This window comes from Salmo salar, chromosome ssa23 (assembly GCF_905237065.1).
Source record: "Salmo salar chromosome ssa23, Ssal_v3.1, whole genome shotgun sequence".
In the NCBI taxonomy this organism is placed as follows: domain Eukaryota; kingdom Metazoa; phylum Chordata; class Actinopteri; order Salmoniformes; family Salmonidae; genus Salmo; species Salmo salar.
In genome coordinates, this window is record NC_059464.1 from 39,626,575 (window position 1) to 39,643,661 (window position 17,087).

The following is a 17,087-nucleotide window of genomic DNA, read 5'->3' on the forward strand; positions in this document are numbered from 1 at the left end:
ATGTTTTCAGAATGGCCTGTCAAGAGGTTTGGATAAAGGGTAAACAAGAAATGTGCAAGCATTTAGGCTTTTTTCAAACAGACATTTTATTCAATGGCTTCTCTTATTTACATCAGTAAAAAGCAATATCTAGTAACAGGACTCGTTGATACGCCTCATGCTCATGAGCCTACCCATAGAGCCCATCTGACTGAAGTTTCTGTACTCTCCAGGCCTCATGTACATCATCCTGCCTCTGTACTGGGGCTGCTCATACATGAGCCAGTGGCCGTCCATAACGTTGCAGGACATGCAGTTGTTCATGCGGTAACGATCCATGATGCTGTCACAGTCGTCCATCATCTCGTGCATCTGACCTCCAAAGTTCTCCCTCTCGTAGATCCTCATCCTGAAAGATCCTCTGTGCTGTAACATGATGAACAACATGTTTTAGGGAGAAATCTGCACAGCTCAAAAGCTCTGGAACCATCCCCCCAAAAAATGTTATGGAGTATCATTGGTTGTAGACAAATTGAGTAATGGACATAGATCAAAAAAGCTAGAAGAGGTGACAAACTGAACGTTTTTGTGCTTACCATGGGGATCATGCGGCAGGACCTGATGTCGGTCATTCCCATCATGCGCTGGTAGTCAGAATACTCTCCCCTCTTCATGAACCACTGGTTTCCCATGTAGTTGGGGCGGTCGTACACCATGAAGCAGCCACTCTCAACCCTGCAGGACTGGCAGCGGCTTAGGTAGGAGGACATGTCAGGGCAGTCGCTGCTGCACTCATAGGAACGACCCTGGAAGTTCCTGTCCTCGTAGAAGGTGATCTGAAAATAAGCAAGAATCATTAATATTCCCCATTTAAACATATAAAAACACATTGCTACATGTTAGGCCTTGCCCAATCCCACTGACTATCAGGTTTCTGGGATTAAGGTTGCCTTGTGCTCTGACACTAGAGTACTAAAGTGCACTCAGTCTAACAAGCTAGGAACATTTATATTAATAAATACACTAAATATAATACTTACTCTGCCGTTCATGTTCATGCCGGTGGAGGTCATTTTGTCTCTCTGTGCTGCTGCTGCTCTTGCTGGGGAACTGTTATCCTACTGGTTTAAAACCTTTCTTTTTATACCTGTGAACCCCATTGTACTAACCCCTGACTCAGCAACATGGAATAGAGGGCCATAGAGCACCGAGGTCTGTCCACATGTCCAGGGACACGGGTCTCTCAAAAGACTTTAAAAATGCTGTTTCTCTCAGAACAAAGTAACAATGAGCCTTTGTGAAAGGGTTAACAACAGTGATGTAGTGCAGGGTAAACACCGTTAATGCACTTTTTTTTTATTTTGCACGAGCGTTTACCCAAATTTTGTAGAAAAATGCATTGAAAGCATAGGGACTGTTACTTCTCTAATCCTGAACAGCGATCAGCGTTCTGCCACCTATTTTTTCACCACTACATCACTGGTTAAAGGGATAGTTCAGTCAAATAAAAAAATTACGCATCGGTTTCCTTAACCTGTAAGCAGTATATAGACAAGGTCCGACAGGAATCCATGCTTCGGTTTAGTTTCCTTGGTACTGTTTCCACATGCTAACGTTTTGGCATGTCTGGCACAAATCCCATTCAATTAATGGGACCGATATTAGAATTTTTCACACATCATGTCCAAAGCATCTGAAAGTGTCTAAACTTGTGAAGCTCAACAAAGTCACTAATGCTTTGAACATGGGTGAAAAATTCTAGTATCGGTCCCATGTCTTGAATGGGATTTGTGATTTTGTGCCACAAATGCAATTGAGCACAATTGGTAACTAACTATCAGGTTACCAGTGGTACAAATTGGTGCTTGTTTCAATGAATCTAAAATGAAGTATTTTATCCCAGTTAGTGTAGCCTAATTTAACAAAGTCTTGGGTCGTTGTCTCAATCAACACTATGGACATGGTGGCCAAATAGTAAAACAGAGAGCTCACATTAGACACTTGTAGAGAGAAAAGGGTAACATTTTTAATCACAGTGTTGACCGATGGAAGGATACAAAAATCTTCACCTTTTCCTCATTTGCATTGTACCAGCAAGCATCACATAGTATCTCACACAGCATCGTAAAAAAAATCCTAAAACTTCCTAAAACTCTTGAGGAAGACTATTGGCGGAGTCTGCTTTGCTTATGAGCTCCACTGAGTAATATTATCAATAGAAATAAGTGCTTTGAAGAACTTAAGCAATGTGCATTGTGATACAAAGACAGTAAAACAATATCAGCATAGTGGCTTTACATTTAATCAATCACAGCTGGTCTGTAAATCTATGACCTATGTCCAGAAACACCCCTTATATCCATAGTCCTTAGGCCTTTATGGTCACTTGTGTAGATGGCTAGGCAGAACCAATACCGTCATTGATTTAACCAATCCTGTTCTTTAGGGAGTAGAGGTTGGTTTTGGACTGGTCCCATGCATACACTATATATAACCACATAGTTAGAAAAAGGGGAAATCGCCTCATGGGAAAAACGTTTTCCTGATCCTATGATAGAAGCATCACAGATAGGCAGTATGCACAGCATTACATGAACTACTTTCTATAGAACATACATTAGGGAAACAACAAACAGTAGGGAGACAGTTCATAATGCGTAACCTCCGAGTTACTGAGAGAGGAGCTGAGTTGACAGACTGACGTGTGAATGGGAATTTGCTATTGCACAAAGTGGGTTTTAACAGCGGAGGAGGACCACAGGCTCTCACAGCAGTTTCGCAATCATTTCTCATGATCATAAGAATATTTACACCAACCATAATAAAACATCAATAGGAGAATTTAAAAAGTACAGTGTAAAAACCTAAATGCATCCGGTGCATTATGCAGAACAGGGTATAGGAAGCACAACAGTTCTCACGAAAATCCTCATTTTAAACTTGTTTAGATATCAACATTATCTGGAGTGAAAGGTTAACATTTGACTTTGAAGATCTAATATTAAATAATATATTCATAGGCCTATTGTCAGGAAAGTTCTCGTTTCCTCTAAAACAGTGCATTGTGCTTATCCTGTCACGTAAAAAGGAATGTATTGTAATGTTTTAAAAATTGTATAACTGCCATAATTTTGCCGGGCCCCAGGAAGAGTAGTTTCTGCCTTGGCAGCAGCTAATGGGGATCCATAAAAATACAAATACAAATGTATTACACCACTTATTGGAGACTTGAGAGGGCACAGAAGAGAGGGGAGGTTGTTTCGTATTACATGTTTTAGGACAGTTATTTTGGGTGCTGATCCTATACCTAAAGCGGGAGATACATTTCAACATAACATTGGTCTCATTTAACAATAATCTACATCTGCATTACATTATTATATTAATATATAAACCTTTGATTTCAATTACAAAGGTATGGCACATTCAGTTTAACCACACATAATTTCTTAAAACATTGGCATTACAATCATAAAAAGAGAGTACCGTAATTTCCGGACTATTGAGCGCACCTGAATATAAGCCGCACCCACTGAATTACATTTTTATTTTTATTGTGAACATAAATAAGCCGCACATGTCTATAAGCCGCAGGTGCCTACCGGTACATTGAAACAAATGAACTTTACACAGGCTTTAACGAAACACGGCTTGTAACAAAAATAAATAGGCTTTAACGAAACACGGCTTGTGACAAAAAAATAATAATTTGCAGTAAGCTATAGTTGTCTTTTTGCACTGAGTCAATTCCTCACGCTGCTGTTTCCAACGTCTTATCATCGACTCATTAAGACCAAGCTCCCGTGCAGCAGCTCTATTTCCTTTTCCAACAGCCAGATCAATCGCCTTCAACTTGAAAGCTGCATCATATGCATTTCTCCGTGTCTTTGCCATGATGAGGGTGACAAAATGACTACCGTAATCAGAATGATGGGAAGTTTGAGAGCGCTCGATTTAATCTAAACAGTAAACAAAAAAGTTGTTTGACCTTAAGCCGTTCGGCAATTTCATTGGTCTAATGAAAGCTTCATGCCGCCAAAAAAACTGAGCACGTCACAGAATGTGTTTTTTTTATTTTTTATTTACATTTAAAGCGGGAAAAATCCATATATTAGCCGCGTCATTGTATAAGCCGCGAGGTTCAATGCTGGGAAAAAAGTTGCGGCTTATAGTCCGGAATTTACGGTAAGCAGATATTCGGAAGTAGCAGCAATATACAAATATGGAAATATAAGAATTACATCTCTAAAATATAATTTGATGTACATTCCATTATTGGTCTTTGGATGGAATTTGTGCATCCGTTCCTCTCAACAAACCGTTATCTTTCATGTTATTTTTCCAACTATCATAAAACGTGACCAAATAAATACTAGAAAACCAGTTTGATTTGAAAAAAGACTACAGTGTAAGGCAACATGATCAGTGCAAGTGAACAATCCCTTTTCTAAACCCTTCTCTACAGGCCTGTCTGACAGACGGGAGGATGGGAGAGACAGAGCAGTGGACGTGAGGCCTATGTGTTATGGTAGCCATTCTTAGCTGTATCTTTCCTGGGTTCTACGTTCTCGTAGATGCTGAGTGCAGCCGTGTTCTGGTAGATTAAGTCCACGTTGGTTCCAGTTCTGGATCGGATTATGTCTATGGCACACTGGTTTAGGAACAAATACTGGTCCTGTAAGACAGTAACACAATATAGTTCAATATGATGAAGCAAACTGACCATTCAGATGTCAAAACATTTCACCTAGAGACCACATAAGCCTCCATTAGCATAACTTCCACTTTTAACAACAGGGATGGATTTTACAGTAAGCCTTTAATTAACCCCCAAACATGCTGAAAAGTAGAACAGTGACCTCGGTCTGAACCATGAGGGGCCGGTGCATGCGCAGGTCGTGGATGGTGCCGTACACATCCACCATACTGTCCCTCTCTATCTGGAAGATCAGCCGGTCGATGGCTATGAAGGTACCGGTACGACCCACACCCGCACTGAGGGGAGAGAGACAGAAAGAGAAAGAGGGAGAGAGATGAGAAAGAAGTAATGTTAATTTACTGTTCAAGCCAATAACACTTCTTGAAGTTAATTGTGAGAAACTGTGTGTTTACCTGCAGTGGACGACAGTGGGGGAGTGGCGTGAGTACTGGTCCATGTGTTCTCGGACCAGGTGTCTGAAGTTGATGAGCAGCTCCGTGGTCTCGGGGACGCCGTGGTCCGGCCAGGCTGTGAAGTGGAAGTGACGCACCGAGCGTGTCTCTGCTGTCCTCACCTGTCAGCCAATCATATACACAGAGACCGTCCCTGATTACCATTAATATATGTGTAACATGTAATGCCCTCTTCCAGGATCCGATTCACAGAGTCGCAGTAAGATAAAAAAAAAAATTGACATATTTTTACGTCTTTTGTTTATAGGGAAGGGATCGTTTTTCCCAGAGCCATGTTTTACCCACTAAGTAGCTGAAGAGGGATACATCAGTAATATTTGTTTCACTCATTATCACAGGAACTTACATTTTTTACGTCAAAATCCCTGATGGTCCAGTCTTCTAGGGGGATTTCAGAGGTTGTTGTCACGGTGATATTCTGAAAGTGCTTGGTCTCAGATGGCCAGTATTTCTCACATTTCACCTGAGAGGAGAGAGGTGGGTGTGTGAGTGTTATGAATTGGGGTAGCTTAGTGCAGTTCTTCTCAAACCTCTCCCCTGGGAACTCCAGACAATTCACAATACTACACCTGATTCAAGGGCTTGTGCATAAGTCGATAAGTGGAATCAGGTGAACTAGAGTAGTTCAAATACATGGAATGTGTACAAACTAGAGTCCCAGAGGAGAGGTTTGAGAAAGGCTGGTTTAGTCAGAACAACAGATTTTTACCATGTCAGCTCGGGGATTCAATCTAGCAACCTTTCGGTTACTGGCCCAACACTCTACCACTTGGCTATCTGCTGGTATGCCTTTTGGGTTTTCTGTTTCTGTAAATATGATCATTTTGGTTTTCTATTTCTGTAAATATGATCATTTTGGTTGTCTGTTTCTGTATATACAGTTGAAGTCGGAAGTTTACATACTCCTTAGGCAAATACATTTAAACTCTGTTTTTCACAATTCCTGACATTTAATCCTAGTAAAAATTCCCTGCCTTAGGTCAGTTAGGATCACCACTGAAATGTCAGAATAATAGTAGAGAGAATGATTTATTTCAGCTTTTATTTCTTTCATCACATTCCCAGTGGGTCAGAAGTTTACATACACTCAATTAGTATTTGGTAGCATTGCCTTTAAATTGTTTAACCTGGGTCAAACGTTTCGGGGAGCCTTCCACAAGCTTCCCACAATAAGTTGGGTACATTTTGGCCCATTCCTCCTGACCTAGCTGCTGTAACTGAGTCAGGTTTGTAGGCCTCCTTGCTCATACACGCTTTTTCAGTTCTGCCCACAAATTTTCTATAGGATTGAGGTCAGGGCTTTGTGATGGCCACTCCAATACCTTGACTTTGTTGTCCTTAAGCCATTTTGCCACAACTTTGGAAGTATGCTTGGGGTCATTGTCCATTTGGAAGACCCATTTGCGACATAGCTTTAACTTAGCGACTGATGTCTTGAGATGTTGCTTCAATATAGCCAAATAATTTTCTTTCCTCATGATGCCATTTATTTTGTGAAGTGCACCAGTCCTTCCTGCAGCAAAGCATCTCCACAACATGATGCTGCCAACCCCGTGCGTCACGGTTGGGAGGGTGTTCTTCGGCTTGCAAGCCTCCCCGTTTTCCTCCAAACATAACGATGGTCATTTATGGCCAAACATTTCTATTTTTGTTTCATCAGACCAGAGGACATTTCTCCAAAAAGTACGATCTTTGTCCCCATTTGCAGTTGCAATCCGTAGTCTGGCTTTTTTATGGCGGTTTTGGAGCAGTGGCTTCTTCCTTGCTGAGCGGCCTTTCGGACTCGTTTTACTATGGATAGAGATACTTTGTACCTGTTTCCTCTAGCATGTTCACAAGGTCTTTTGCTGTTGATCTGGGATTGATTTGCACTTTTCGCACCACAGTACGTTAATCTCTAGGAAACAGAACGCGTCTCCTTCCTGAGCTGTATGACGGCTGAGTGGTCCCATGGTGTTTATACTTGCGTACTATCGTTTGTACAGAAGAATGTGGTACCTTCAGGCATTTGGAAATTGCTCACAAGGATGAACCAGATTTGTGGAGGTCTACAATTATTTTTCTGAGGTCTTGGCTGATTTCTTTTGATTTTCCGACGATGTCAAGCAAAGAGGCACTGAGTTTGAAGGTAGGCCTTGAAATACATCCACAAGTACACCTCCAATTGATTCAAATTATGTCAATTAGCCTATCAGAAGCTTCTAAAGCCATTACATCATTTTCTGGAATTTTCCAAGCTGTTTAAAGGCACAGTCAACTTAGTGTATGTAAACTTCTGACCCACTGGAATTGTGATACAGTACATTATAAAGGAAAAAATCTGTCTGTAAACAATCGTTGGAAAAATGGCTTGTGTCATGCACAAAGTGGATGTCCTAACCGACTTACCAAAACTATAGTTTGTAAACAAGAAATTTGTGGAGTGGTGGAAAAACGAGTTTTAATGACTCCAACCTAAATGTATGTAAACTTCCGACTTCAACTGTATGATCATTTGGCGTTTTACATTTCTGTAAATATGATTATTTTCTTTTTTTTTCTGTCAATATATATATATTTTTTCACACCCTCATCTGTTTCACCTGTCTTGGTGCTTGTCTCCACCCCCCCTCCATGTCACGTCCTGGCCAGTATAAGGTTAATTGTTTTTGTAGTTTGGTCAGGACGTGGCAGAGGGTATTTGTTTTATGTGGTTCGGGGTGGTGTGTTTGTGTAAAGGGGTGTTTGATTTAGTATTTCCGGGTTTTTGGTTGATGGTCTATGTGTTTGTAGTCTATGGTTAGTCTGGTGTGTGTGTTTCTATGTTTGGTTAATTGGGGTTGGGACTCTCAGTTGAAGGCAGGTGTTGTCTATCTGCCTTTGATTGAGAGTCCCATATATTAGGGTGTGTTTGTGTGTGTGATTTGTGGGTGATTGTTCTGTGCTTAGCCGTGTGCCTAGTCAGACTGTTATTGTCGTTCGTTTTTCGTGTTTTGTTATTTTGTATGTTCATTTTGAGAGTAATTAAAAATCAAGATGAGCATTCACGTACCTGCTGCGTTTTGGTCTTCCATTTCTACCAACAACAAGCGTGACACTCCAGGTATTGCCAGTTGCCGCCTAGGGCTAGAGCAGGTTAGAGTATTGAGCTATTAACCGGAAGGTTGCAGGATCGAATCCCTGAGCTGACAAGGTAAAAATCTGTTGTTCTACCTCTGAGCAAGGCAGTTAACCCATTGTTCCCTGGGTGCCAAAGACATGAATGTTGATGAAGGCAGCCCCCTGCACCTCTCTGATTCAGAGGGGTTGGGTTAAATGCAGAAGATGCATTCAGTTGGACAACTGACTAGGTATCTCCCCTATCTTCTCATTATACCTCTGTTGCCAGTTCGTCTTTTCTTACCGGCGGTCTTTCCGGTTTCCTAGTTTTTCCCGGTTCTGACCATTCTGCCTGCCCTGACCCCGAGCCTGTCTGCTGTCCTGTACCTGTCTGACTCTGACCTGATCACGAACCTCTGCCTGCCCTTGACTTGCCCCTTTCCTGCCCCGTGTTTCTAATAAATGATCTGAGAACTGTACTATCTGCCTCCTGTGTCTGCATCTGGGTCATATCCTGAGTCCTGATAAATTTGGGATTTTCTGTTTCTATCAATATGATTATTTGGGATTTTCTGTTTCTATCAATATGATTATTTGGGGTTTTCTGTTTCTGTAAATATGATCATTTGGGGTTTTCTGTTTCTGTAAATATGATCATTTGGGGTTTCCTGTTTCTGTAAATATGATCATTTGGGGTTTTCTGTTTCTGTAAATATGATCATTTGGGGTTTTCTGTTTCTGTAAATATGATCATTTGGGGTTTCCTGTTTCTGTAAATATGATCATTTGGGGTTTTCTGTTTCTGTAAATATGATCATTTGGGGTTTCCTGTTTCTGTAAATATGATCATTTGGGGTTTCCTGTTTCTGTAAATATGATTATTTTGGTCACCATCTTTTGAACAACAACCTGCTTGGGCTGGCCGACTGAAGAGTCAAGACCGAGCTGGTCTTGAATCTGTTAAGTGTGCTGTCTCGTGTGTGTGTGTGTGTGTGTGCGCACACGTATATCTGTGTGTCTGAGTGTGTGTGCGCACACGTATATGTGTGTGTCTGAGTGTGTGCGCGCACGTGTATATATGTGTGTATGCACTCACTCGTCCCTGTTCATTACAGCGTGTCAGCATGACCAGAGTCTGGACGTTCTTCTCCCAGATCATCCTCCAGAACTCATTGACGGTGATCGGCAAAGGACCTTGGGCCGCAATAAACTCCTTCCTGGAGTTGTAACCCTGGCAAAGGACACATATTGACCCAGTACGTAAGCATCTACTACAATCACCATCTAACTTTCCTAAACCTTTTCATACTTGTCTGTATCTCCTGGTTAATGTGAGATGGATGTGATGTAACTGATTCAATACTACTAACTCTAGCTATAACCTGACAATGAAGACCTATATCTGAGTCTTAATTGAAGTTATCTAGCTATATCGATCATATTTGTGAAATAACTCCAGAGCTGAAGCGCAGAGTGTCGGAGAAAGCTGATTATGATGAAGATGATGATGATGACAGGTCAGTATTTACCGGGATGTAGTTAGAATTGATGTAGTCGTCGAATGGACTCCCATGGATGGACAGTTTCACTCTAGAGGAATCATCTGGGATGTGGGAAAGAGGAGGAATGAGGATCGATAGAAATGAAAGAGAATTCCTGTCACTCTGCCCCAGTGGCAGCCTGTCATCCAGAGCCCCACCTGTTTTGAGCCCCACAGCTTGGCTGTTTAGCATGTTATTTTGGCATTAATACGTGTCACATATTAGTTTGCAAACAATGTAAAAATATATATATCATTGAGTTAATAAAACTGCATACAAACATGGTCTCTTTTTTGTTTTCTTGAGTATTGCAGCTCCAAAATGCTGGTGTTCCAGCCTAGCTCAGTCCTTTCTGTGGTGGTGGTGGTGGGGCAAGCCAGCAGAAAATACGGAGCATTGCGCTGTGATTGGCTCCGTGTTCTGTCACTCATGGGGACACTACGTCACCCCGAAGTGTTAGGGGAGACCTCGAAAATTCTAGCCCTTTGGCTTCTGACATAGAGTTACATTATAAGTGCCCATCCAAGAAGGCTCAAGGTTATTGGCCACAGATAAAATGACGTCAAATCACGTTATATGTACAGTAGCTTTGATTGGACTGATCATGTCAACATACTTTCAAAATCTTAGCTAACGGTCATGATCATGAATCAAGTCGACAATCTACTGGCAAATCCTTTTCAATCGTTGTCATATGAAGAGAAATAATGAAGAAAAATTATAGATAAAACGTATTGGTGCTCATCGGCCATTGGACATAAACATTACACAACAAGTTGGAAATGGCAAATTCAACAATGAGGAAGTGAGCACAGCACAACAATGTAAGTCCAAAAATGTATTGTATGCTGCTGCATAAATTATGTAATATACCAGGGAGATATGTATACTCTAGCTAAGAAAGTAATAATGTTACAAAGTCTATATTGTGTAGTAAGCTCTTAGTAGCCCATGTGCCTCACGCTAATCATTTGGTCCCTTTTCTGACTTTGTGGTGCACATGTAGCCTATAGTCAAACTCTGAGCTATTGAATAAACAAAGGAGTTAGTTAGTCTGTTCGACAATGAGGATGGAGGATTGGTTATGATTAGCAATGGTAGCTGTGGCTAGCTGTGGCAGGAGGACAGGGGCCATTGTCATGGAGACAGGGGTCAAGGGTCAGGGGTTATGGTAGACTCACAGGGAAGCACGTTGTTGTAGCGGTTCTTCGACTTGTTCTCCATGGCCTGAGCGCTGATTTTAGCTTGGGCTGTTCCCACTGGCTTCAGGTCCTAGAAGGAGAGGGAGATATTAGGCCACCAGGCACCAGTAGCGAACAAGCAAACACAGGCATATTTACCGAATACAGAAAATCAACTGCTGCCTGATGGAATATCCATATCATGTGTATGATTGAATAAATAGCTTTATGTTTTACCTCAAACTCCTCGGCGAAACCACAGTTGGAGTCTGCTTTCTGCCTCTTGTAATAAGCCTCGTAGTCCTCCACCCTCACGGCCACGCTTCTGCTCATAGAGACACAGGAGACTAGCATTAACACAAACACATGCGTGACACCAAGCAACAGTGCTGCATCATTCAATGGGTCAAGTCTACTGTTACCATAAGAGTTAATACTCACACTTTAGCTCTGGAAATAAAGATAGAGAAATAAAAAGAGAGTTATGTTAGAAGTTAAAGAAAAACTTAAGTCATTTTATGACAAATATTCTCTTATTTTGCTATTACAGAATTAGTTTCATTAACTTTCAAACTGAGACAGAAACAAGTGAAAGATCAGAAGAAATCACCTCATGGAGTGAATCTGGATGTCTGAAGAGTCTTTCTTGGTTTGTCTGTAACAACAAAAGCACACAATCATATGACCTTCCAAAAACATCTAATTTATCGAGTGATGATGATGATCGCTCACCTCCTCCAGTAGATGATTAAGCCAACGGTGATGATGAAGAGGATGGCAAAAACTCCAATCGTTACCCCGACAGCCACACCGATGACAGCTACAGAGAAGAAGGAAGAGAAAAAAAGGTAAGAGGACGCCTTGTGATACACTCTGAAAACCTTCATAATGCCTTTTATGACCCTATAGCGTATTATAAGATTTGCTATAAGCATTCATAATGGTCAAAGTGCCTTATAAGTGCCTATATGAATACATTACTATGAATAATTGTATAAATGTATTACATACAGGTGGTTTGTACAGTAAAAGAGCAGTAGCTACCTGGGTCCTGAGGGAGTTCCACAGGACTTTGGTTGAACAGAGTTACCGAGACATAACGGTTTTAATATCTGTCAACGTCTTGTGTGAAAACATATATTTTCAAATTGTGAGGGTAATTATGTTGTTATATTCTATCCTATTCCATCAAATTTGAGCCAACATTGCAATTGTTTTATCACATACCATTAATGGCAGTCTTGCAGGTGAGGGATTGGATGGTGCTGGAACTCCCACAGCCCAGAGTGGTTACAGTCAGGATGTAGTCTGTATTGTGCTTAAGGTCAGAGACTGTGTGGCCACAGGCTGGCGTACAGTCACCACTAGTGTTATAGTGTACCTAAACCAATCAATAAATCATGAAATTATTAATGAAATCAATAATGAATTAATTCAATTAATCAATCAATCAGCCAATCATAAATGTATTCAATCAATCAATATTTGTTTTTATTTTGTGACCAATTTCTACTGTACTCACCTGGTCCTGGGGGAGTTGGTTGGTTTCATAAGCAGTGATCTGGAAGCCCTGGTACAGACCTTTGGGTTTGGTCCAGGACAGGATCACCTTGGGGCCGTTAGGAGAGTCACACTTCAGGTTGGACACAGGGCTGGCATCTATGGCACAGTGAAGGAGACACAGAGGTTTTCAGTTTAGATTTTTATTACTAGGAAATGTGTAGACCATGTCTGAATTTCATTATAATTACAAGACATCAAAACACAGTTAAAAAATAAAATACATCTAAAATAAGATCCATATCTGGATCAGTGTCTGTAGGTGATAGTAAATCTGGATCAGTGTCTGTAGGTGATAGTAAATCTGGATCGGTGTCTGTAGGTGATAGTAAATCTGGATCAGTGTCTGTAGGTGATAGTAAATCTGGATCAGTGTCTGTAGGTGATAGTAAATCTGGATCAGTGTCTGTAGGTGATAGTAAATCTGGATCGGTGTCTGTAGGTGATAGTAAATCTGGATCAGTGTCTGTAGGTGATAGTAAATCTGGATCGGTGTCTGTAGGTGATAGTAAATCTGGATCAGTGTCTGTAGGTGATAGTAAATCTGGATCGGTGTCTGTAGGTGATAGTAAATCTGGATCAGTGTCTGTAGGTGATAGTAAGTCTGGATCAGTGTCTGTAGGTGATAGTAAATCTGGATCGGTGTCTGTAGGTGATAGTAAATCTGGATCAGTGTCTGTAGGTGATAGTAAATCTGGATCGGTGTCTGTAGGTGATAGTAAATCTGGATCAGTGTCTGTAGGTGATAGTAAATCTGGATCAGTGTCTGTAGGTGATAGTAAATCTGGATCAGTGTCTGTAGGTGATAGTAAATCTGGATCAGTGTCTGTAGGTGATAGTAAATCTGGATCAGTGTCTGTAGGTGATAGTAAATCTGGATCAGTGTCTGTAGGTGATAGTAAATCTGGATCAGTGTCTGTAGGTGATAGTAATGATAGTATGTCCTTTATAAATCCCTTTATGCATTATCAATGCATCACACACTGGTGGTACAGTATGGTAGCCTACATGTGAAAGCATGTAAAGTATGTTATGATCTTACTGGTGCAGCTGGAGTATGAGACTGGAGCTCCCTTTGTTCCGTCAGCTGTCTCTGTTGTCACTGTGAAATTATACAGACTACCAGGAACCAATTGATCGATCATTAGGTTTTCCATAAGTGTGGTTGTGTTACTGATGATTAACCCAGAGTTGGTCCAGATCACATAGTAGTGGTAGCTTGGTTTGTGATCCACAGGCTTGTTCCAGGTCAATGCTATGTTCTCCTCTGCTGTCACTACACTGAGGGACTGCACACTCTCTGGTCCTGGGAAATGAGATGTAATGAAGTATAGAGAGGTTAGTGTAACAATAGCTATGAACACAGAATACAAACGTCTCAGGGCTGGAATTGTAAGTGGGTGTGCTTGAGTGTATGTGCTCAGAAATTAGTCTGTGTGTGTGTGCATGCTTGCATGTCATGTATGTAGTATGTGTGTGTGTGCTTGTATGTCATGTATGTAGTGTGTGTGTGTGTGTGTGTGTGTGTGTGTGTGTGTGTGTGTGTGTGTGTGTGTGTGTGTGTGTGTGTGTGTGTGTGTGTGTGTGTGGGTGTTGTGTGTGTGCTCGCATGTCATGCATGTAGTGTGTGTGTGCTCACATGTCATATACAGTGGCAAGAAAAAGTATGTTAACTCTTGAAAATACCTGGATTTCTGCATAAATTGGTCATAAAATTTTATCTGATCTTTATCTAAGTCACAGCAATAGACAAACACAGTCTGCTTAAACTAATAACACACACAAATTATACGTTTTCATGTCTTTATTGAACACACCATGTAAACATTCACAGTGCAGGGTGGAAAAAGTATGTGAACCCTTGGATTTAATAACTGGTTGACCCTCCTTTGGCAGCAATAACCTCAACCAAACGTTTTCTGTAGTTGCAGATCAGACCTGCACAACGGTCAGGAGGAATTTTGGACCATTCCTCTTTACAAAACATTTTCCGTTCAGCAATATTCTTGGGATGTCTGGTGTGAACTGCACTCGAGGTCATGCCACAGCATCTCAATCGGGTTGAGGTCAGGACTCTGACTGGGCCACTACAGAAGGTGTATTTTCTTCTGTTGAAGCCATTCTGTTGTTGATTTACTTCTGTTGTTTGGGTTGTTGTCCTATTGCATCACCCAACTGTCCACATCATGGTTTGGGAATTCATTTTTCCAACGATGATAGCAAGCTGTCCAGGCCCTGAGGCAGCAAAGCAGCCCCAAATCATGATGCTCCCTCCACCATACTTTACAGTTGGGATGAGGTTTTGATGTTGGTGTGCTGTGCCTTTTTTTCGCCGCACAGTGTTGTGTGTTCCTTCCAAGCAACTCAACTGTAGTTTCATCTGTCCACAAAATATTTTGCCAGTAGTGCTGGAACATCCAGGTGCACTTTTGCAAACTTCAGACGTGCAGCAATGTTTTTTTTGGACAACAGTGGCTTCTTCCGTAGTGTCCTCCCATGAACACCATTCTTGTTTAGTGTTTTTTACATATCGTAGACTCGTCAACAGAGATGTTAGTATGTTCCAGAGATATCTGTAGGATTCTTCTTAACCTCATTGAGTATTCTGCGCTGTGCTCTTGCAGTCATCTTTGCAGGACGGCCACTCCTAGGGAGAGTAGCAACAGTGCTGAACTTTCTTCACTGATAGACAATTTGTCTTACCGTGGACTGATGAACATCAAGGCTTTTAGAGATACTTTTGTAACCCTTTCCAGCTTCTTACTCTTACGTCTTCTGAGATCTATTTTGTTCGAGGCATGGTTCACATCAGGCAATGCTTCTTGTGAATAGCAAACTCCAATTGTGAGTGTTTTTTATAGGGCAAGGCAGCTCTAAACAACATCTCCAATCTCATCTCATTGATTGTACTCCAGGTTAGATGACTCCTGACTCCAATTAGCTTTTGGAGAAGTCATTAGCCTAGGGGTTCACATACCTTTTTCCAACCTACACTGTGAATGTTTAAATTATATATTCGATATAGACAAGAAAAATGTGTGCGTTATTAGTTTAAGCACACTATGTCTGTCTATTGTTGTGAATTAGATGAAGATCAGATCAAATTTGATGACCAATTTATGCAGAAATCCAGATAATTCCAAAGGGTTCACATACTTTTTCTTGCCACTGTGTGTAGTGTGTGTGTGTGTGTGTGTGTGTGTGTGTGTGTGTGTGTGTGTGTGTGTGTGTGTGTGTGTGTGTGTGTGTGTGTGTGTGTGTGTGTGTGTGTGTGTGTGTGTGTGTGCTCGTATGTCATGTATGTAGTATGTGTGTGTTGACACTCACTGGTCGTGACCAAACTGCTCCAGACCTTCTCACTCTGGAGCCCTAGCACTCCCACTGTAGCCACAGAGATATTGTAGGGTGTTCCAGAGGACAGATTGGGCAGTGTGTGACTGGTGTTTGTCAGAGTGACTGTCTTGTTGTTTAGTTGCGTTGAAAGGTAGGTCACTAGGTAACTGAAGGTGGTGTTGGTCATCAGAGGAGCTTCACCCCACTCCACAGAGATAGAACTAGTGGTCTTCTCCAAGATCACGATGGGCCCAGGCTGGTTGGGATCTGAGAGAGATTTGGACAGGAATGTCAGTTTATATAAGTTGCCAATAACATCTGTGAATTGAATTTCCTTGTACAAATAATCTTGAAAGTTATCTCTGGTTAAGTGAGAAAGAGAAAAAATATTTGTCTTAGACTAAACAGTGGAAACTCTAACAGATAAAAGAGGCATAATTAGTAGAACTCTGGGACTTTTCCCTCCATCTCCTCCCTCAAACTCACAAGTTGCTGTAGTTGCAGGTTCTGATGAAGCGTTGAAGGGCCCACTGATAGTGGTCACCACGGCTGTGTAGTTTCTGCCAGCTGACAGGTTAAGGAAGGATGTTGACCGAATGCTGGAGTTCAGCAAATCTGAGAAAAGGACCTTGTTCAGATAGACTATATAATGCTCTACGTTTCCTCTGGGCGCTTCCCAGCGCACCACTATGGTACTGTTGCTGCCATTGTTGTAGATGAACGTATTGACAGACTCAGGCTCTGGTAGAGAGGGAGAGAGGAACAGAGAGGGGGGGATGTTAGACAGAAGAGAGGGGGCAGATATGAAGCGATAAGAAATCCTTTTGAGAGTTTTTAGAAAAACACCAAATAACTAAAAAGATAAAAAGGAAGGAGATCTGACTTGTGTACTGAGAGGTTGAGACAGATTCTCCCTCTATGCTGTTCAGTGCCTTGACGGAAACACTGAAGGTGCATCTGGTTCCTGGTGTGAGTTCTGAGATGAGGTCCCCCTCTCCTGTCGCCGTGGTGTGGTTTGTGGGAGCGGACACGCACCCCTCAGTCTGGATACGGTATGTGTAACCACTCTGGTACTGAGGGGGTTTGGTCCAGGTCAGATTCACAGTGGTTGTGTTCACTGTAGAGGCTACCAAACCACTAATGGCGAATGGTCCTGGAAACAGAGGATCTTAGGTTAGTCTTCAGTATACAAAGAAGTGAATACTGATCAACATATGCTGTACTCTTATTAATACCAATTTAG

The 17,087-nt window shown here is 41.6% G+C and overlaps 2 protein-coding genes across 6 annotated transcripts in view; both read right to left on the bottom strand.

The window, feature by feature from the left end:
- Positions 1-61: 61 nt before the first annotated feature.
- On the bottom strand, positions 62-1,130 carry LOC106584597 (gamma-crystallin M2). Its single transcript, XM_014170068.1, has 3 exons — positions 1,020-1,130; positions 576-815; positions 62-405 (listed from the first exon to the last, which is right to left on the bottom strand). The coding sequence occupies exons 1-3, from the start codon at positions 1,050-1,052 to the stop codon at positions 130-132; spliced, it is 549 nt and encodes a 182-aa protein (XP_014025543.1). The 5' UTR covers positions 1,053-1,130; the 3' UTR covers positions 62-129.
- A 2,791-nt stretch (positions 1,131-3,921) lies between these two features.
- The window catches only part of LOC106584595 (receptor-type tyrosine-protein phosphatase eta), a 98,710-nt gene continuing 85,544 nt past the window's right edge, over positions 3,922-17,087 (bottom strand). For 2 of the 5 annotated variants that reach the window (XM_045706244.1, XM_045706246.1), the window contains 17 exons: positions 16,728-16,997; positions 16,331-16,585; positions 15,839-16,111; positions 13,554-13,817; positions 12,474-12,610; positions 12,179-12,332; positions 11,684-11,771; positions 11,562-11,606; positions 11,393-11,401; positions 11,189-11,276; positions 10,952-11,042; positions 9,759-9,832; positions 9,326-9,460; positions 5,498-5,614; positions 5,092-5,252; positions 4,839-4,974; positions 3,922-4,654 (listed from right to left, as the gene is read on the bottom strand). In XM_045706244.1, coding sequence (XP_045562200.1) covers positions 4,496-4,654; positions 4,839-4,974; positions 5,092-5,252; positions 5,498-5,614; positions 9,326-9,460; positions 9,759-9,832; positions 10,952-11,042; positions 11,189-11,276; positions 11,393-11,401; positions 11,562-11,606; positions 11,684-11,771; positions 12,179-12,332; positions 12,474-12,610; positions 13,554-13,817; positions 15,839-16,111; positions 16,331-16,585; positions 16,728-16,997 — 2,456 coding nt within the window. In that variant the 3' untranslated portion in view covers positions 3,922-4,495. The remainder of the gene's footprint in view (positions 4,655-4,838; positions 4,975-5,091; positions 5,253-5,497; positions 5,615-9,325; positions 9,461-9,758; positions 9,833-10,951; positions 11,043-11,188; positions 11,277-11,392; positions 11,402-11,561; positions 11,607-11,683; positions 11,772-12,178; positions 12,333-12,473; positions 12,611-13,553; positions 13,818-15,838; positions 16,112-16,330; positions 16,586-16,727; positions 16,998-17,087) is intronic. The other 3 variants (XM_045706245.1, XM_045706247.1, XM_045706248.1) reach the window with 3 other exon arrangements.